Source organism: Lycium barbarum, chromosome 9 (assembly GCF_019175385.1).
Source record: "Lycium barbarum isolate Lr01 chromosome 9, ASM1917538v2, whole genome shotgun sequence".
Taxonomy (NCBI): domain Eukaryota; kingdom Viridiplantae; phylum Streptophyta; class Magnoliopsida; order Solanales; family Solanaceae; genus Lycium; species Lycium barbarum.
The window spans coordinates 1,718,614-1,741,421 of record NC_083345.1 but is presented as its reverse complement, the minus strand read 5'-3'; the positions used below and the strand labels follow the sequence as shown (position 1 = coordinate 1,741,421).

Genomic DNA, 22,808 nt, shown 5'->3' with positions numbered 1-22,808 from the left:
CTCATTGTCGTCTTTTTACATTATATGGCAAAGAACAGATGAGTCTCCAAAATAGGAGCACAAAAATGGAGATATTGCAACTGCTTTAATCTACTAGTATTTGAAGCCCACTTGTCTCGACTATTCTGATTCACGCTGAATAAGTTTATCAAGGGGTAAATTAAAGCAAAATGCTCCCTACCAAGTTCTTCATATCGAGACCTAAATCAGAACCTCAACAAAATATTGAATTAAGGTTTGAGGAATCTCAACTATTCCACCACACATATCTTATTTAATGGTCAACTCAAAATTTTCAATATATATATATAACTTTTTTTTAAAAGTCATCTTTATTAGTACTATATTAAAAAAAAATATATATTTCAATATCGTCTTGAGTTAGTTCTCAACTTTCAGATGTTAAAAAACATTCTTAATTATTTAGTATTCAGATCATAATCCTTAATTTTAATCTTAATAATAACAATGAGGTCTAAGTAACACAATATTACCATCTTTATGATACACATGCTCCGTGAATGACGTTAGTGTAAAGCAAGCCTTCATGATGCATATACTAAGTAATATAATAATATATTATTTGACCCCAAATTAAAGGTAAAAGCTCTTCATGACATTACGCCTATTTATCAATAAAATAAAATGTTTTGGACGACTTTAAAGTAAGTCTTCATGGAGTCTTTCTTTTCTCCCTTTTATTCTGATTGATGCATGAGGCATTATTGAGTTCTATAAATAGGGGAGAAATGCATGTCTTTTCTCATCAGGAAAAAAACTTGAAATTCCAAATAGCTAGTAAATACAGTCGAGTTTCATTTGTTAATCAAAATGGTTTGCAAAACTAATATTTTTGTTTTCCTTCCATTGGTTATTCTGCTAATAATATCCTCACAAATTGGTGCAAGGGAGATGAATTCTGAGGTGCCTGCTCCACTGACCCAAGGTTTATTTACTTTCCCCATCTATTAATTGTTTTTCATTTTAACATTTCTAGCAAAGCTGTTATTTAAAGAAAAATACGTTTGTATTTTTTTTTAATTTTCCCTTCTCTTAAAAAATATCGACACACAAATTAAGTTCCTCCTTTAATTTAGGTTAACCTAAAACTTATAATACTCAAAGGCGGATTCAAGATTATAGGTTACTATATCGATTTCAAGTTTATATATAAACCCGGAGCTACAATTATGCTTATGCATTCAACATAATACATTAGTATGGCTCAGGCTTATGTTTAAAAAATCCACTTGGTATATGTATAAATAATGTATTCATAACCTAGTAGTAAGTTGCTTTTTCTATAATTCTGTACTCATAAACTCAAAATTCTAGTTCTGCCACTGTCTACTGAGTCTGAGCAAAAGTTATTGAGAGTTTACGTGAACCGATAGATTGTACTGTAGATCACCCACTGTTGATACCGATGGCGGAGTTGAACAAAAGCCAACGAGTATCTCCCTTCGTCGAAAATTATACCATGCAAATAGGGAAAATAAAATATTTTTTGGTTGTATATGAAATGTAATCCCCATGATCACGTGCATGAGAGAAGATATTAGTATAGTGGTAAAGAGGTTCAAGAATTGTTTTATTCCATGTTTAAATATATACTGGGTGGACACTAACAATTTTTTAAAAAAAATTGTATGCATTTCTGGTTCTGCTACTCATGACTAATAAGAAAATCTACATAAATCTTTTGATGCAGCAATGAATGGAAACAACACTATTGAGGCCAAGGGAGTGTCGTTACACCGCAAGCATTTACTGAAAAGTCTTGGTAGAATATTCAAAGCTGGCAAAGCGATATATTGTAACCGTTGCTCAACTTGTAAAGGCCTTTGTGGCTATTGTTGTGAATATAGTCCTTAATTAAGACTATGTACTTGTATTGGTGTGAGTTTGAGAATAATAGGAAAGTTATGAATAGACTCCCTATTCACTTTCCTCCTATTGTTATAGTTTGTATTTTGTTTGGTTTGGTTTGGTCCTTGTGTTGCAACTTGCAACAAGTCTTGGTCAACACGTGTTGTGTTGTAGTTTTTTAATTTTGTGGTACTGTATGTACTTACTATCAATTGGTGAAAAGAGACTAATGTTTATGTACCAAGTGGGTATTCATCTTTGGCTTGATATGAACAGAAGTCAGAAAGGGGTTGAGTGGTTATTGTTTCCTGGGAAAAGGGCAAACAAGTTATGGAAAATATAATAAATAATATGTCCGTTTGTTGAGATTTACCCCTCAAAACTAATGGAAGTCACTTCTTTCTGATCAACCCTTCTATTTTAGGGTCAGGGATTTATTTGACTTTTACTTTTTAAAACGGCGAGAGAAATGGCAAAAGAATAGATTGTTTTAAGTTGTTCCACATTTGTAAGGGGTGAATTTTCTATTATCATATAAAATTTCTACGTATATTTGGTGCATGAAAACAATTCATTGCCGACATGCGAGAGATAGGGTCAGCTGAAGCCTAAAGCCACCAAAGTGGCCCGAAAATAATTTGTATTATATATACGATTTAAAATAAATTATATATATATGATATGTCATTTATCAATTATTACATTTTTTTTATGACATAAGAACTCGCCGCCGCTACTCTTCGGATGCACACAAGGTAAACTCAAATCTTGTGTAATACAATTATTACACATATATATTTTCAAAGTTTATGATACTTTTTAGAAATATGATTGATGTAACTACAGTTAGAGGTTGTAGTCAATTAAATTTATAATTACTTCTTACTTTGTAATATGGTCTAATTCACATTAGCTTAAATTAATTCTAGTTTATAATTTTGTCTTGTAAGATCTTCTATAACTCTTTGAGTGCCTTTTTAGATATTTTTCAAGCTCAAGCTGAGTAGATTAGTAAACAATTAGAATAGAAAAGACATTATTAAGCCTTTAAATATTTTTTAAGACATAATAGTCACTGACGTTTTTAGTCTATTTTTATAGTTAAAGTGATACGAAAATATTTATATGCAGAAGATGATACTCTTACTGGCATGAACCCTGAAGTCTTACTTATATTTTTAAATGTTTCCATTGCTTATAAAATAATTTTGAAAAGTTTTTTGTAACAATCGCTTGAACTAAAACAAAAAAAAAAATTACATCGATGAAATGATCGTAACACAGAATATAAGACTCGTGATTCAGTTAATGTCTCATGAAAAATTACATGAATTGACTATATCATCAACTGAAAAAAAAAACACTTTACTAAATAAATATAAGGCCTCCTTTAAAATTCTGAGGCCACCGGCTCTCTTGAGCCGCCCCTGGCGAGAGATCATGTTAAAAAATGCCATTAAATAAATAAAACTATATACTATCTAATGGGATAGTCACATAATTCAACAAACATCTTGAGATAATCACACAATTCAACAAACATCTCCGAGACAAATCAAACTCCACGAAGTATGTCTTGATTTATAATCAGGGGCACCTCTAGAGTGTCGTCGATGGATTTACATGAACTTAGGAGCTTTTTACTCAATATTTCTATGACTTTGACACAAATTATTGTTATATTTTAATTTGATGCCATTGTAGAAATTCATTAACTCGAAATAAAAATGAGTTCCCATATGTTTATAATTACCCTAAAGTTGATATTTGTCTCTATAATACCATGTGAATCACGTTTTTGAGGACTTCATAGTAAGTCTTCGTAAAGTCTTCTTATTCTCCCTTGTTTCAACTGTTGCATGAGGCATTACTAAACTTTTCTATAAATAGGGGACAAATGCAAGTATTTTCTCCACAAAAAAACTTGAAACTCTCTAAATTCGATTCACTCTCTAAAAACAAAAATGATTTCCAAAAATAATCATTTTCTTAGCCTTTATTTGGTTATTGTACTCATAGTATCATAAATTCTGAGGCCCCTGCTGCCTCACTGGCCCAAGGCTAATTAATTTAGGAAAATTTACTTATCATAACTATCTCTAAGACCTATTTATAAATAATAATTTTCTTTTATTTTATTTACTTTTTGTAGCTAAATATTTTTTTAAATTACACATTGTAACTAGTGTTCTGTATTTCACAAATTCCTCTTTTAAATAGATTTCCTCTCACGTATCAAATCTATCTTCTCGCTCTCACCTCTCTCTCTCTCTCTCTCTCTCTCTCTCTCTCTCTCTCTCTCTCTCGCCTACCCCAGATCTCGTTTCCCCTTATCCCTGCCTCCCTCCCTCCTCCATTTCCACCACCAACTCCTCCGTCAGCACCAAAAGCAGTGGGTGAATTGAAGCAGGAAAAGGGTACAAACCTTATGAATGGTTTCAAACATAAAATCTGTCCATAAAAACAACTCCCAAAGCTTATGTGGTATTCATACCAATAATGCTATATATAGAAACCTGATGATCTCATTGTATTATACTGTTACTTTAATGTAGTAATAGTATATTTTCTAGCTTATTTTCCAGACCTGATCCCTTCGGCACGACTCTGATTTGAGCTTATTATATTCCAGCATTTTCTAGTGTGCCGGCTCATATTTTCTAGAGTGCTGGCGTTTTTTGACGTCCCTCCAGCTGGTCAGGTCAGATCTGGTCGCTTTCCGGCATGCCGGCTCAGATCTGAGCTTATTATTTTTTTGTATTTCAAAAAAAGTGTATTTTATTTTCTTGTATCTACACAGTGTATTTGAAATTTTATTGAAATACATTCAAATATAGTGAATGTTGGATACAACTGAAGAGTGTAGCTTTTTAAATACAGTGTATTTTGTATTTTCGTCAAAGATAATACCAAATATGACTATTGTTATATCCCATTTTAACCGGGTCAAAAGTAGAGTATAACATATTGGTGATTCCTAAATTGTTTGTTTTAAGGAGTCGCCACCTAAATGATTTTAAGGTGAATTAGGACACCTAATTATTAACTAAGGTAAAGCTAACTGAACCTCCGTTAATAATCTGATTAATCAGTGATTCTTGGTAAGAGTTCTATATTATCCTAAAGGGAAGGAGTTAGGCATCCTTTAGAATCCATTAACTACGGTTATCCGGCCAAACTTAGGTTAATTAATTAAGATTAAATATAGTGCTTAAATTTTAAGAAAATAGCTTATACATATTACTAAGGTTTTAAAGGAAATATGATAATGCCATTTAAACTAACTTGTAGAAAAATATAGTAATTTGCTTAAAGGAAATGCTTTCAAAAAGGAGGTTTATAAATGCTGTTAAAACCTTGAAAAAAAATAATAATGCTATTTTAAAATAAAACTTGTAGAAAAAATATAATAATTTGCATAAAAGAAGATTTTAAATGCTAAATGGAACTTAAAGATATTGCTAAGGCCTTAAAAAATATAGTAATTCTATTCAGAATAAGATTTGTAGAAAATAAAATAATTTGCCTATGAAAAATAATTTCTTAAGAGAAGACTTAACAAACGTGAAACTTTAGATAAAAATTATATTATATGAATATTGCGATGTAGAAAAGCCTAAACTTATTTTTATATGATAAAAAGGGCGTGAATTCTTTCTCTTTTATTAACTTTTATTTAACTATATTCGGCTAAAATATGTAAAATTTGATAAATCTTGAAATAAATTGTTTATAAAATATTCTTTAGTTCATATTTGTGTGTTAGTGACATTTCTTAAAACAATATTCTAAAGTAGCAAAACATGATTCCTTTTACTCCAAATATGCTATTGAAAATCAACTGTTCTAACAAAATAAATGTTATAGATACTTTAAATTAACTACTCATCGTATTAAACTAACCCACTAATTCCGCTAAGGTTCATTCTAGCTAAGAAAACAAAATTAAGATGAAGTGTTAGCCAAACAATCAAATACACAAAGATAATAAAATGACGGAAATATAAAGGAGTTCAAATGGGTTTGGCCCATTTGGGATGCTGCTGTCGTCGCTGCTGTTATGGGCTTCGGCCCAGAATTCTTTTTTTTTTTTTTTTTTTTTAATTTTGCTGCAGGTGGGCTGACTCGAGAGGAGACAATGTTGGGCTTTAGCCCAACACCAAATGCGGAAGAAGGATGAGTCCCTCGGACTCGTATGCGGTGGTCATGTATAAAAACGAAAGGAAAAGGATTAGTATCTAATCAATGAGTAAGGTTAAACATGTAGAATATAAATTGAAACAAATCGGTATATACGGTGTATATTCAAGTATACCTCATGTATACACATTTATAAGGATGTATAGAAGGTTAATATTGGAAAGCTTTTGCCCCCGTCTTCCCGATGTTGCACAAGTTCCAAGGGATTTCATGAATCCCAGGCATGACTAACACCGGGGAGGGTTCAATCTTGATCCATAATGACCAATCTAACCTCCTCATTAACGTGTTTTAATGAAAATAGATTAGTAATATACATGCATATATAGAATTCGGACGCAACACATTATAATATACAAGCGAGACAGCACTCAGATATAGGCAGAACCTTCAGACAGCCACAACATTGCATGCCTTAATCAATACAAACAACAACACAGTATCAAACTAACTGCCAGTTTTATAGCCTACGATAATAACTAAATCAGCATTTCAGTTTTCATTAATTACAGAGGCAAACAAATAGAACATAAAGCATTTTATGTCATAAATATGGAGACAACAGTTACAGACAGACTAGTTCTCTAATTCAAATCAAATTTTAACTGATCTGTACCAGGTAAAAACATACACAGAACTGAGAATATGGTCGTGTTTCACCTGATAAATCTAAATTAAGGCGGGGGCCACACATTATCATGCAAAAACGAAATCCAATGAAAAACAGAGAAGAAAAGCAGAGAATCTAAAGAACATGAGGATTATCTAGCCTAAATCTAACAGCCATGAAACTGGCAATTAAACAAATTACATCGAAACGACAGTGAGTAGAAAGAAGAAAATTTCTTGGGAATTTTAAAGCTGTTTCCATGAGACAACAGTAGTTCTTTAAAGCTCATGCTTGTGATCACAAAAGGGAGGGAGATTCAGTTCTATCAGCCAAACTGATGCGTTTTAGTTTAAACTACATGAAAGCTCATCCCATGACAAAATGGCCTGTTCTTAAAATACTCAAAGGAGCCATATTAATACCCCCATGCGATATCTAATCTAAACAAAACAGTGGGAAAGTAGTGTCCGAAACTGTAAATGGTTTAGAAATGTCATGACAGGCATGTAGTGGATGGAAATTCTTTACATATTTCAACCAACTTGTAACTTATCAATAAATCATGGACTAAATCACATTGGAGTCACCTCATATGCTAACAACTGGACTAGATTTGGATTACAACAATGGCAACAGGAAACAGGCCAATACTTAACTCATACGCTTAGTCAAATGGCAACTGCCTAATCCAAACTAAAACACATTTTTTTTGAATGTAAGATTCAGATCCCATCTCTGTTTTACTCTTCCTTTTAAGATTCAGCAACCCAAACAACAAGCTGTAACAATGAACTTATCAAAGCAGCGACAAATAAGACCGAAATTTAAAGAGATTCAGAATTTAGAATTATTTTACTACTGTTTTAAAATCTATGAGCAGCAGCTGACTGGAAAAAGAAGGGATCTCGACATGTCATTTCCAGCTTAGACTATGATCACAGTTTCAACAACCAAATCAAGTGATGTATATCTTCTTTATTAAAACTGATCAGGCTAAATGTAGTACAGCTCTTCAACCAATGAAACAATGAATCTACATTGGCATAACAACTAGTCGCGACTAATCAGATAAACAGCCAGTGAGGAATAAGAACCAACCAAACCAGCATACATAATTCTATTTTTTGATACAACTAAACTAAGCAAAATGTAACTAACAAATTGGACTAATTTAACATCTATAGACATGCTGAACTACTTAGTTTAAACAACAAACACAAAAGCAGTCAGCTAAACTACATAGAATATGGCTTAACTGTGTAAATTAAAGCAACTAACGCAGAAGCATATCTAACTAAGCATGAATCAAACTTAGCATATAAACACATGCACGCATATTAAACTACTAAAAACTGAAATCAACTAAAGGAAGAGTAGCTCACATACTGAAACGAACTAAACTAAATTATCATAAATAAACATGTTTAAACGCACAAATAGAGTAACACAGAAACATGCAAACAGACTTGTCACTGCCAATTATAAAAACATACCAATTATAAAAGCATAATCTTTACAGAAAACCAAGAAAAACTAACCTGAGGAATTTGGGTAGTTTTGCCACTGCCAGTTTCTCCAACAATAATGGTGGTAGCATGAGTCTCCACTGAGTAAAGAATAGCAGTTTTGTACTTGTACACAGGCAGCCTCTGCCTTTGCTTCTCTAAACTCCCATACCCAAATCTTGAAATTCCACAAATAATTACTACTTATATAACTAACGGGATAGTTTCACCGATAATCATTCAACTTTTACATTTATTGTACTAAAACCACTAAACTCTTTCTCTTTGCTTCGTAACCAAAAAGTAACCCAAGTTTGCCTGAGTATTACAAAAGTCGATGATTTTTTTTATTTTTTTTTAGGTAACTAAAAAATTGCTCAATTCTTAAATCACTCAGCTTTGCCTAAATATACCACTAGGAGGAAATAACGAGACATTTTCTATTATCCTTTAGAAAAGTTGACTGACTTTTTTGTTATAAAAAATAGCTTAAAACAACTCCCGCAACCATCGATTTTTCACCTTCTAACATCTCAAGTTTAGAATTCTCCTCACTTTTTCCATCACGGTTTTCTCTTCGATCCTTCCCCTCATGTTTCATTATGCAAATATGGGATACTTGCACTTTTAGTCCCTCAATTATTGATGAATTTTGATTTTGGTCCTTGTTATATTTGACTAAACGCATTTAACCTTTAATTAACTTAAATGTGTGTTCTTGGTCCCTTTACATAAGAAACATGTGATTTTAGACTATTTCTCGAACTATATTACTCTCAAACATTACAAATTCAACATAATACATTGACAAATGGTTCATCACTTAAAAATTCATTATAACTTTGAAGATTCGTAGTCAAAGGGATCAAAACTGCGCATATCAATTAATTGAAGGTTAAATGTGCTTACCTAGAAATCGTTCCACTAAGGGTAAAAGTTTAAAGTCAAACTATTTCTAATTATAGAAAGGCGACATTCTTTTTTAAACAGACTAAAAAGGAAAGGACGTCACATAAATTGGGACGGAGGAATTATAGTTTAGTGGCTTTGGTGCAATAAAGTAAAAGTTGAGTGACCATCCATGATATTAAGAGCCCGTTTGGATTGGCTTATAAGTTGGCTTATAAGCTGTTTTCAGCTTTTTTTAGTGTTTGGCTGGCCAGCTTAAAGTCATTTTATGCTTAAAATAAGCTCAAAAAAATAATTGAACTCATTTGACTTAGTTTATCTAAAGCAGCTTATAAGCTGAAAACAGCTTATAAGCCAAAAAAAATAAGTTGGACTACCCCAACTTATTTTTTTCAGCTTATAAGCTGCAGACAGCTTTAAGCTGTAAGCCAATCCAAACGGGCTCTAAGAGACAAACTCAAACTGAGATGTTAAAATTTTAACATTCATATGCATAACAAAGGAAGCAGTAAAATCTTAACATTCATAACAAAGAAAGCAGTAAAATGCTAACATTCATAACAAAAGATCAGTAAACATAACAAAGAAAGCAGTAAAATTTTAACATACATAACAAAGAAAGCAGTAATATTTTAACATTCATAACAAATAAAGCAGTAAAATTATTGACATTCATAAATGATAAAAAAAAAAAAAATTACCCAGAAGAAGAAGAGGAAGCTGTAGGGTAAAGAACAACGCCACCTTGTTCATCATCTACAATACGAGGTCGTTCTGTTCCTGGTTTCCAAAATTGTGACATTTCTTTTTTACCCCACTTGCTTAATTAATTCTTCTGTATATGTACAACAAGAAAGAAGAAGAGATATTGGGTTCTTACTTGGGCTTTAACCAAACATTTAGTTTTGGGCCTAGTGTAACAACAAGCCCATGCTTGGGAGTCTGATTACGTTTAGCTAAAGCTGCTTAAACATAACTTTTGGGAAGTTACACTTTCTAACAATATTAAACTCATCAGATCTAATTTTTGGAGTCTGCATTCAAGTGACACACAAAAAAAAAAAAAAATAGAACTAAGATAACACAAAAAAAAAGGTTACAAAAGTAAGTTTCATGCACAAAAACTATGCGTGAAAGGATCAAACTGTAACTTTTTGAGTTTAGTCCTTTCACGCATAGATTCTGTGCGTGAAAGTGGCTAATTTTTTTTTAAGCTATCAAAATCAAATTTTTCATATTTTAGGCAAAGATTAATCATATTTCAAAACCTCGAAATATTAATATTTTATATAAAACTTAATATCTTTTTTTTTTTTTTGCATACAATAACGTCGGCTCATTACATCAAGTATACCTAAGCGTTTGGATCGTCGTTTTAGGGGTTGTAAAGTACCCCGAAGTAAGTTTTGTTTGTTTGGAAACTTATCATCTAAGTGTCATATTTTATAGGATTCTGATTTAAGTGTTTTATTATTTAGTCAAGTCGAATGTACAAATAAAAATATTATATTAAAAAATAATTCATCTAATACTTTTGTAACTTTTTTTTTGCGTTATTTTGGTTCCAATTTTTTTCCCCTTTTGTGTCACTTAAGTCGCGGACTCCTAATTTTTGCTTAGTTGCTACTATATGAAAAAACGGGTAAAGTTTACTAATGGCCTGCATAAGAGGTGGTCTTTATTTTTTGGTCCTGCTTAATAATTTAAAAAAAAAATAGCCTCCGCTTTAAAAACTCTCTAGGCAAAGCTTTTATTGGCCCTCGGGCATAAATTGTGGACATAAATTAGTTTAATGAAATTGCCATAAGGCATAACTTCTAGCTCGTTTATAAGGCAAGAGTTCAGGATATTTTGAGATAGTGAACTACTCAATTAACCACAAGTTATGCTTTATTAACAAAAGTTAGAATTTGTGCCTAATGGAGACACTACGCGTCATTTCTATTCAGGAAATGAAGAAGAGATGTTGGATTTTTTATTTTTTTTTGGTTTATCCGAGTCTAACAAGTAAAAGTGAACAAGTACTCCCCGTTCATTTTTACTTGTTCACTATCGACATTACATATCTTTTAAAAAATAATAAATGAAGTGCATAATTTATGGTGATATTATATTAATTGGTGCATATTTTGAATAGATTTGAAAAAATAATTTGAAACGAGTAATTAGTGCTATGAGTAAAACAAGAAAAAATAAATTACCTTTCTTGATATGCTAAAAATGACTATTAAAAGTAAAAATCTATTTTAAATTAGTAGAGAAATAAAAGTGACATTTGGGTTTGTTTCAAAAAAAGCATATTACGAAAGAGTTTCCACCTTCCCTAACGGATATTTCTCCCTTAGTTTGCTGCCTAAATCATCAATCGCTTTATGAACTTAGAGACGTATTTTCTTGTCACATTTCAAGATTTAGAGTATCATAGCTACCAAGATTTAGGGTTACAAATACATTCCATGCTATGGGTGATGGGAGTTACACAGTGAATCATATTGTTCAGAAGGAAGGAAATTATATGGTCAATGTTGAATGTAGTGGGACGAGCATTATGAGTAGGCCTTTCCCTGTTTACTATTTTTTTTCTCTGCACTCCTATTCTTGAATTTCGTATCTTGCTTTACTGCTTGTTTGGATGGTTGTTACCTATTGTGTTATTAGTTTAAATACGGTACGAAATCAATTCCTTGATTAATTATGAAATGTTGTGATTAATATATACAAAAGACTTACCTTATTCTAGGAGATATTCTAGTTGTATATAATATTCTAGGAAATATTCTAGCTGTACATAATAATGACTAACTACAACGGTTACCACACCCTCGCAGTCGAAGCGGGAGGTTGACGAACGCTTAGACTGTCCCGAAAGTCATCAAACAGTACGCGCGGAAGCCCTTTCGTAAAAATGTCTGCAATCTGATATTGGGACGGAACATGAAGGACACGAACCTCGCCACGGGTAACTTTTTCGCAAACAAAGTGTGTGTCCATTTCAATGTGTTTAATGCGCTGATGTTGTACCGGGTTACCTGATAAGTATATCGCACTCACATTGTCACAATAAACAAGTGTCGCCTTTTGGATCGGGCAATGTAGCTCAAGAAGTAAATTTCTGAGCTAGCAGGATTCAGAGACAACATTAGCAACTTACCTGTATTCGGCCTCGGCACTAGAACGGGAGAGTGTAGGCTAACGTTTTGAGGACCAAGAAATCAAGTTGTCACCGATAAAGACACAATAGCCAGAGGTGGAGCGTCTAGTATCCACGTAACCACCCCAATCTGCATCTGTATAGGAAACTAAGTTGTTGACAGTAGACTTGTAGAGATGCAAACCAAAATTTATAGACCCCTGAATGTAGCGCAGAATACGCTTAAGAGCAGCCATATGTTCATTACGAGGGTCATGCATGTGGAGACACACCTGTTGGACGGCATATGAGATATCTGGTCTAATGAACGTAAAGTACTGCAAAGCCCCGACAAGATGACGATACTTAGTCGGATCATCAAATAGTGCATCTTTCGAGGCACTTAGCTTCGGCTTCGTATCAACAGGTGTAGGAGACGGGCTACAGTGTGACATACCTGCCTGTTCCAGGATTTCTTCGGCATACTGCTTCTGTGATAAAAATAAGCCATCTGCATTACGAGTAACAACAATACCCAAGAAATAGCTCAGTGGACCAAGGTCTTTCATGGCAAACTCGGCACTCAAGAGTGCCATAATAGACTTACGGAGATCGTCTGAAAAGGCCGTAAGAATGATGTCGTCGACATAAAGCAGCATATATGCAATATCAGAACCCCTGCGATAAATGAATAATGAGTGATCAGACTTGCTGTGTGAGAAGCCAATGGTGGCGACAAAATCGGCAAACCGCTGGTACCATGCCCGAGGGTCTTGTTTCAGTCCATAGAGGGACTTCTTCAATAGGCAGACATGATCAGGAAAATTGGGGTCCCGAAAACCCAATAGTTGATGCATATACACAGTGTTAGAGAGATTGCCATGAAGAAAAGCATTCTTGACATTGAGCTGGTGTATGGTCCAAGAATAAGATAATGCAATACTTAGCACAGTGCGAATAGATGCTAGCTTGACCACCGAACTGAATGTCTCCTCACAGTCAACACCCTTCTATTGAGACCTGCCATCACCTACAAGACGGGTTTTATGCCTCTCAAAGGAACCATTAGATTTCTTTTTATGATGGAAAATCCACATTGACCGAATCACATTAACATTAGCAGGCCGAGGAACTAACTCCCATGTCTTATTTTCAATTCGAGCATTAAATTCATCCATCATGGCATTCTTCCAATTTACGTCATGGAGAGCACATACGGGATTTTTGGGTAATGGAGAGATGGAGGTAGTGGTCTCGGTGTTAAGGTTGGAGGAATATTTCAAATTGGGTTTGAAAATGTCATTACGGGACCGAGTGGTCATAGGGTGGGGCTGCTGCGTAGAGTGGGCCGTAGGTGATGGAGGCGGGCTAGAAGGCAGCGGTGTAGGAGCAGCAGAAAGGCTGTCCTGCGGCTGGTTTGGCAGCTGCTGGGGACTGGCAGTGGCCGCGGGTGGAGGTGGTAGGGGATTTAAAATGTTGGGAGATGTATTTTCAAAATTTCGTTGCATATGATGAGTGATATATAGATTAACATTATGGTCCAAAAATTCATACTTGTGAGAGGTAGGAGTATGAAGTTTTGAGAATGGGAATGTGTGATCATCAAATACCACATAACGGGCAACGAAAATTTTTTGGGTTGACATGTTATAACACTTATATCCCCTATGATCGGAAGGGTGCCCAAGAAAGACACAAGGAGTGAACCGTGCTTGTAACTTATAAATGGTGGTGGATGGAAAACAAAGGAAAACATAAACATCCAAAAACCCGAAGATGGGAATAGTTAGGATCTTTTTGGTAGAGGAGTTGAGTAGGGGAAGAGGATCCGAGAACTTTCGTTGGGAGAATGTTCAAAAGATATGTGGCCATAGAAAGTGCTTGATGCCAAAATGAGGGGGGCATGGAGGCATGGGTAAGCAAGGTCCGAATTACATTGTTTATGGATCGGATGTGACGTTCGGCTTTTCCATTTTGAGGAGATGTGTGAGGGCCAGAGAGGCAGAATTGCATCCCATGTTTTTGAGCAAATAATTGAAGTGGCCCATTATCAAATTCTTTCCTATTGTCACATTGTAAATTTTTAATGGACCTTTCAAATTGAGTTTTGACAAGAGCGTGGAATGCGGTGAAAAGAGAGTAAACTTGAGACTTCTTAGAGAGAGGAAAAGTCCATAGAAATTTACTAAAATCATCAAGAAATAGTACATAGTACCGATGCCCATTAGTGCTAGATACAGGCGATGTCCAAAGATCGCTATGAACTATATCAAATGGAAAAGCAGTGAATGACATCAATTCATAAAAAGGTAATTTAACTTGTTTCCCCAAAGTACAAGATAAACATAAAAACTGTTTGTTCCTATTACATTCAATAAAATGCTTGCTATGAAGAGAGCGTAAAGTATTGGCTCCCGGATGTCCTAAGTGACGATGCCATAAATCAGGAGACAAAGCGGTGAAGACGGAAGAAGATTTTAAAGGTGAGGCCTGGATGATGGTGGAGAGTGGATAGAGGTCCCCGCTACTGTTACATCTCATTAGTTTGTTCCCCGTCTGGAAATTCTTCACATAAAAACCAAACAGGTCAAATTCAACAGAAACCCAGTTATCAGTGGCAAATTTTCGGACGGAGATAAGATTTTTAATGAGCTTGGGTGCATACAAAACATTATTTAAGGTGAGAGGGGGGTGTGGAGGTAAGAGAGTAGTGTTCCTGTAACCATGAATTGGAATAACATGCCCATTACCAACAATAATGCGATGATTACTATTGCTCGAATTAAAATAAGATGAGAGTGTACTTTGGTCCGAGGTCATATGTGATGTTGCACCGGTATCCATATACTAATTTCCATTCGGTGGAGCGATAGAAAAAGTATGCATTACTGCCTCAATGTTCGTCGGAGTGTAGCCAATATGGGGCTGGGATACAGAGGTCGCGTAGGCCTGTTGAGGTTTGGGCCCGAGAATGCCGGGCTGCATCGCTGGATGGGGCTGTTGTCGTGGAGCAGTCGGGTATGGGCATGGTGGAGCAGCCCACTGTGGCGGCCACTGCCCATATAGGGGGTACGGGAAGAGAACATGGCGCAGCTACCACTGGCTGGTACCGCCAGTCGGCCACTGGTTGGTGCCGCGGCCACCATTCTGGCCACCCCCATCGCGGCCATTGTTGCGATTTTGCCCATTGTTCCTTTCATTATTATTTTTCTTCTTGTTCTTGTTGTTATTATTTCTGCCATGATTGGAACTTGAAGAAAAATTATGCTGAGGATTGGAGTTAACATGTTCCATGTTAGCTAGTTGGGCACCGCCAGTAGAGGCAATAAAAGCAACATTCCCGCCGGCTTCTTTGGAGAGACGGTTTTTTAGAGTACGTTCCGCCAATTTTATTTGGGATCGAACGCTTTCAAAAGGTGGTAATGGGTCTTGATTTTGGACAAAATTCACCGTGCCAGAGTATGCCTCTGGAAGACCACCAATGAGCCGCAAGACAAGGCGACTATTTGCCACCGGAGCATCCACATCAGCCAGCCTGTCCGCCAAGGTTTTCACGTGGTTGCAATACGCATCCGCACTTGAAATGTTTTCGACAGAGACAGCAGTAAGTTCTTCCTCGAGATGAGTTGCCCTGGAACCCTTGTTATCTTGAAAGATGGCCTCCAACCTCTTCCAGGCTTTCGTCGCGGTGTCATCCTTCACCAATATGGTTTGAAGTAATTCAGGAGAGATCGTACCATATATCCACTGCAGGACTGCCGCATCAAGATGATCATAGAGTTCTGGATCAGCTGCCCGCAAGGCATCAATTTTGGCCTTAGTCGTGGCCTCTGTAGGAGGGATAATGTGATGCATCAGGTTATGCACCCAGGCTTGCACTTTAAATAACGCCACCCATGAATGATATGGACCATTTTCAATGTCTAATGTGAAGGGAACGAGAGATTTGACATTGGTTATTGAGAGAGCAGAGTGAAACTTTGCGCCTGTGTCAGTCATGGTGGCTTGAAGACGAAGGGAGGAAGAATAAGAGAGGAAGAAGAAGAGGAACGAAGGGGAGAGAGGAGGTGCGGCTACTAGGGTGGGGCGGCGGCTAGGGTTTGTTGGAGAAGGAAAACCTAGTCTGATACCATGTGGGAAATCAATTCCTTGATTAATTATGAAGTGTTGTGATTAATATATACAAAAGACTTACCTTATTCTAGGAGATATTCTAGTTGTACATAATATTCTAGGAAATATTCTAACTGTACATAATAATGACTAATTACAACGGTTATCAAGGAATTGATTTCCTACAAATACAATGTTTGTTGTGATTTTTACTTAAATTTTATTGTATCGTTATATTCATCCATATGTAATGATGAAAAGTCCTAACTTCTTAAAGGGCACGTAAACCAAAAAGGCACAAATAATTTGAGATGGAGGGATTCCTGAATGCCAGTCCTAAAGTTCAAGCATTCGGCATTCCACCAGTGGCGGACCTAGTAAGAGCCCTGGGGGTTAACCCCCTTCAGTGAAAAATTACATTGTATATACAAGGTGAAAATTATTTTTTTATGTATATATAGTAAACGTTGAACCCCCTTAGCTTCTTCATTTATGGCTTTTTTATATTTTTGAACCCCCTTGGCATAAATCCTGGCTCCGCCACTGCATTCCACATCTCTTATGGTCAAAAGAAGCTGCTATGGTTTCAAGAATAGCCTACTAGGATTAATATGTATTAGACTAATCTAAGAGGTTAAGTTAAAATACAGACGGTCTTTGATGTTATTTCATATGTCAGATTTTCAATTAGTAATTCTTTAATGGTCTTTGATTGTAAAATAAAGTTCTGCTCTAATGAAGAACATGTGGTAAATTTAGTTTGTATTGTAAAAGACATGGCTATGAAAGATTTCAACTCTGTTAGCGCAAAGGTGTAAAAACGCAGGTCAACTCGCATCATAAAAATTAATCTTGGAGATGGTGCAGTTTACAGTAAATAGAGAACCCCAATATTTCTGAAATCTTGTTTTCTTACCTTTTTTGTTTCTGGATATGGTGTTCCTTGATGGGGTTTTTTATGTTGCGAAATGGGGTTTCCTTTAATTTTGTGTTTTATGTGATCTATGTGATCGTACTTGTTTTGTATGCAAAAATATATTTTTGTTGCTTTTCCTGTTACACTGGATTATGATATTCATGATATCTCTAACATTTTGACTTACCACGTACTGCAACTTCTCAGGGATTAAACAGAGGTTGGAACCCCGGTTTCTTGGCTCAATATGCGAGCGATAATGTAGAGGAAACTGCCCTCATAGAAGACCCGAGTCCTCTTCCGGGCCCGGCATGTTCATCCTCATGCAGTGCCTCTTCTTCAACCTCCTCAACAAGTGCCTCATGCTGTTCATCCTCTTCCACCTCCTCAACAAGTGCCCGACGAAGTTGTGGCCGTTAGTAATAGGGATTGTCATTTTCTACTCATTATCAAGAAGGCTTTAAACAAATCTGATGTTGAGATGGACAAGGGCAGGTTCAGTTTTCCGAAAAAACAAGTTTTAAACGACAACTTTCTAAGTGATGAGCAACTAGAAGACTTGAATGGGGGTGCATTGGAAGTGGTTGTTCGAACTGTCCAAGGGACTGCATATAACATTCCAATGAAGATATACAATTCCGGGGGAACCAAGGAGCCGATTAAAGTTTTAACGGGAAAAAAATGGAGGCAACTTGTTGAAGATTACAATTTAAAAATCGGCGAGGAAGTAGAGCTACGGAAATGTGCAAGTACAAATTTTACCCAATTGGTAATAAGGAGGGTATGAGACATTGTTTTGTTGCTGTGTGATAGAAAATAATGAGGTCTTATATCATTTAGGACACATTAAGGAAAAAATGTGCGTCTAAAATTTGCTACTATACGATGTATGGTATGAACTGGGTGCAATTGTGAACTAACTGGTCGTTCGATAGGTGTTAGTAAGGAGATTTAATCTCCATATATAGTAAAATACAGCATTATTAATGTGGTATGTAGTTGCTACTTTTATTTTGTTTAGATATAATAGTGCCTTAATGAAAAACTCTTTACAACTAGTAATGTAGTAATTGTCTTTTTCGATTACGAGTGAAATAACCTATACAAAAATTTCACGTGTTTTATTTGCCGATCTCCCATGAAAATATAATCCGAAAAGCATGTGTGATGAGCCATACAACCGACCTCCCCCACACAACCCAGTTTATGTTATCATCACATGTCTCGTAAACAAATGTAAGTTGCCTAGAATAACACTTCCTAATCAGGAAATAAGAAATAGGCTTAAATGAGTACAGAATGCTATGGTATATAACATGAAGCAAAAGTTAACTTGCAGTCCACATTTTACAGCCTAGTATTATTACATAGAAAATACGAGCGTGAACATACAGAATGCCGGATTATGCCATAATTTTTTAAGTTGATACCAAAATATTTATGACCAAATCAGTAAATTATGCATCCAAATATACATGCCGAAATGAGAATATGAAACAGAGACGCTACACAAACTTCTGCAGCTAAATCAATAATGTCTGAAGAGCTCAATGCAAAAGCATACTACAGAAGTGTATAGCCGAATTTAAGTACAAAGAAACTACAACATGGTTCGACTTGACAAGATATGTCTCAACAAAAATGTTCTATGATTTATAAATGATCATACCTGCTTAGACTATCATCAAGACATATAACAAGTGTACTTTTAACAGGCATGAAAGAGGAAAGGTAGTCTTAACCATGGAACTGAATCCACCAATATTCAATTGATAAATTGCAAATAAAGAGTTAACCACATCCTGCATTTTTTATGTTTCGAGTATTAGGGAAAACATTAACCACTCGTACAATGTTAACCATCATATGAAATAAGATACGAGCCTAATACTTACATAAAAGGATTCATTAGGAACATGAATCCTTTATCCTAATTACATAAAAGGGATAAATATAAATACTTAAAGGGAAGGACATAAAGAGAACAAGCTTTTCGAGTAAATATCAAAACGCCATGACCCAGGCCTTTTCACTCCTCTGAAGCATTTTCTTTTTAAGTCAAAGAAGATGACCATACCCGAATATTGAACTATGATTATTTCTTCATTCCATGTCCTATAAAACGACATAATATTCTTGGACTCGAAGCTGACCAAATTGATGCTATACTCCTTCACCCAAGTGCAACTTATTTTATCCTTGAGTATCCACAAGTCTAGAATTGAACTCCTGCTAACAAAGTCTGGCAGGCAGAGCGTCCCTTTCAAATCCAACAAATTCAGACCGGAAAGAGTCTCAAAAGCTGATGGGCAAGATATAGCTAGAAATTTTTCATTCTCAAAGTCAAATGAAATAATTTGAGGCTGGGCAGAGGCAAGCATTTGAGCCTTTGCCAACCAATACATACATTCATTAACTAACAGCTCTGGCGAACATGGATGATAAGGAGGTGGCTCTGCAATTTCTTTCCATCTACTATTAGAAATGCCCCCACCATTTAGGGTAAAAACTTCACATCTTAGCTGTGCAAGCTGAACATCGAGCGGAAGTAAGCGGGGACCCATATAGAAAAAATGCACCACTTTATATTCCTTCCTTGAGTGAAGATATCCAAACCCAAAATGCTCATATCCGGGGATAGCAGAAGGTGAACAGTTGGGCAATTCACGCAATTGATTGATGGCAGGATTGCACAAATAAATACGACAATTGTTTGAAAGGCAAACCAGACCAGAGCATACAGTCCAGGTGCTACAAGAGAGTTGGAGATCAGGATGAGTGACTGTGTATAACTCCTCATTTCTTCCTTCCATGTCAACTGAAACAAATCGTATCCTGCACCTTTTTGACCTTGGCAAATAAGACTTTGTTTCCATAAAAAGAAGTTGGGGGCCATTTTCCATCAAGTGCTGTTTCTGATGAGAATGAATGAACGAAGGACTAATAATAAATTCATTCCATGACTTAGATATACACCTTGAAGCTTGAAATAGATAATGTTTTAACCGGGCATTTTAGAAAAATAGAGGTTAAAACGTCAGCAGATAGCTTATTGAACTCACTATCATTTGTTGTCTCCTCCTTTATAATAGTACTGCTACATTTCTTACTCCTTCGTATTGATATTTTCGTCTTCTTGTTAGTCTGCAATGGATGCCGCAAACAAATATTAGGCGCACGAGGAAGAGATACTCGCATCAAAGTGATTTTAATTCTATGTTGGGCAAATACAAATGATGCAATACAGCATACTCCTCATCAGTATAGTTAAAAGCGAAAAACACAAAAGAGATTGGTGCAACAAAAGTGTGGGCTTTAGCGAAGAATGAAGACAAAATAAAAAACAGAAATAATGCAAGATGCTAATTTTCTACTAGTCTTAATCACTAAAGTTCAGTCATGACAATAATGTATCACTTTGTTGTGCTTTTAAAGATAAAGTTCATAGCCACGCCTTAGCACCTTGAAGCCTACACTAACGCACCAGGTGAATTGCACTACCTGGGCTTAAGCACGCCTTTAACAACGTATACTGCTTCAATTAACTTTGTCTTTGATTTACCTCAGCAGAAAATGATCCCTCAATCCAATCTCAATTTGCCAATATTGAATACTCATTAACAGTTAAAACGAGTACGCAAGAGATCCAAAAGACCAACCATCAGCTCTTTATGCACTCCCTACGCATCGTGAGTTTATCAAATAATTCATAGGTTAATGTGAGCCGAGGGTCTATCGGAAACAACCTCTCTACCCCCACAAAGGTAGGGGTAAGGTCTGCATACACACCACCCTCCCCAGACCCCACTTGTGAGATTACAATGTTATTGTTGTTATAATGTGATTAGAGTATGGTTCTCAGAATAAAGCAATGAACTTTGCAGCAGATAATACATAAATAGCTCAACACCTTTTTGTGGGTTGTGAAATTTGCATTGACTAACTGAATTGAAGGATAGGGCAAAGGGGTGTGCTTAACTTTTGTTCATAAATTAATTAGAGACTAAATCCCATCTAGTCAAACTAGCAAAATTGTTACTCAAAATAAAAGCAATAAACTTTGCAGCAGAATTACAAAATTAGCAGTATAAGATTTGCAAAGCATGTAAAATTTTAACACAGGACACAAATCTCAGCAGAAACGAAACAAAAATTTGTTGAAATTAAAATATGTTACCTTTTTTTGCGGTTCCAAGTTGTGAATTTTGCGTCGAGTAACTTTCATCTTTTTTTCTTCTATGAAATTGAGGAATTGAAAGAGAGAGAGAGATGGCGGTGGGCTATGTATGTCATTCATTAAGCCTACCAAACACGCTGGAATTTAACGGGCAATTCGCAGAATTCCCTTCTTTTTGGTGTTGTTTAAATTTTGCCTCTCATATTTGAAATTTTTAAAGTTTACCCTTCAGGTAAAATTCATACATTTCAGGTTCGAATCCCTATGCAGTCAAAATTTTAAAAAAAATTCGCAAGACAGAGTTTAAATTTCTCTATGCCCCCACCGGCATACACTTGTGAAGGAATTACCAAAGTTATGTTGGACCCGGCATACTTATGCCTTATGGGCAGACTTAGCATAAGTATGTCAGGTCCGGCATAACTTTGGTAATTCCTTCACAAGTTTATGTCGGGTCCGGCATAAAAGTTTGCCCATAAGTATGCCCCCACCGGCATAAACTTGTTAAGGAATTACCAAAGTTATGCCGGATCCGGCATACTTATGTCAAGTCTGCCCATAAGGTATGAGTATGCCGGGTCCGGCATAAATTTGGTAATTCCTTAACAAGTGTATGCCGGGTCCGGCATACACGCGACCCAAACCTTGCCTTGCAATTTTTTCTTTTAATTTATGCTTGAGCGAGGGCAAAAATTAAAGACCAACGATATGAGAGGCATAATTTAAAGACCACAAATATAAGAGGCAAAATTTAAAGACCACCCCAAAAGAAGGGCAATCCGCGCAAAAAATGGAATTTAACTTCTAAGCCCAAAAACTACTTTATTCGAAAATGGGTCATTGCTACAAATGGAGGTATGAGTATACTTTATCCTCTCCAGACCCTACACTGTAAGATTTCACTGGGTATGTTGTTATTGTTGTTGCTTTTAGAGGTGGCCAAAAATCCCGGAGGTTCTGGGTTCGAAAACCAGCAGAGTCAAAAATAATAATAATTTTGCAAGGTTTTGTTCTTTAATAATAGTTTCTATGAACATATGCCTATTCATGCAAAATTACATAAAACTTATGCCTGATGTGGCGGACTTTGCCTTATAAGGCAGACTATTATTTATGTCGTAAGGCAAAGTCTGCCACATAAGGCAGAATTTTTGCAAAATTCTTGTCTTGAGGTTTTTTTTTTATTGAATGGGGATTCGAATCCAAAACCTCAGAATATTTTTAGCCAACTTTTTAAGCGACGGGAAAAAATTAAAGATCAACCACAGAATAAGGTTAGTCCGCGCAAAAAAATGAATTGTGCTTAATTTTTAATTCAAATATCCTAAGGAGACACTACCTCATGAACCGCAAACACCCCTCCCCTTCCCCCCCCCCCC

At 35.7% G+C, this 22,808-nt stretch overlaps 1 protein-coding gene, 1 long non-coding RNA gene and 1 pseudogene across 2 annotated transcripts; all 3 read right to left on the bottom strand.

Annotated features, from left to right (window-relative positions):
* Positions 1–5,737: 5,737 nt before the first annotated feature.
* Positions 5,738–9,952, bottom strand: LOC132610815 (uncharacterized). The gene is made up of 2 exons (XR_009571320.1): positions 9,795–9,952; positions 5,738–8,362 (listed from the first exon to the last, which is right to left on the bottom strand). It is a non-coding gene; the product is annotated as an uncharacterized LOC132610815 (long non-coding RNA).
* Positions 9,953–15,316: 5,364 nt separating this feature from the next.
* Positions 15,317–16,222, bottom strand: LOC132610364 (uncharacterized). Its single transcript, XM_060324666.1, has one exon. It carries the CDS (start codon positions 16,220–16,222, stop codon positions 15,317–15,319), a length of 906 nt encoding a protein of 301 aa, XP_060180649.1.
* Positions 16,223–18,984: 2,762 nt separating this feature from the next.
* LOC132610795 (F-box protein At3g07870-like) lies at positions 18,985–21,619 on the bottom strand (annotated as a pseudogene).
* Positions 21,620–22,808: the final 1,189 nt, after the last annotated feature.

Bases quoted from the DNA above. Each gene is read 5' to 3' on its own strand.
- LOC132610364 (XM_060324666.1), bottom strand. From the start codon at position 16,222: ATGACTGACACAGGCGCAAAGTTTCACTCTGCTCTCTCAATAACCAAT.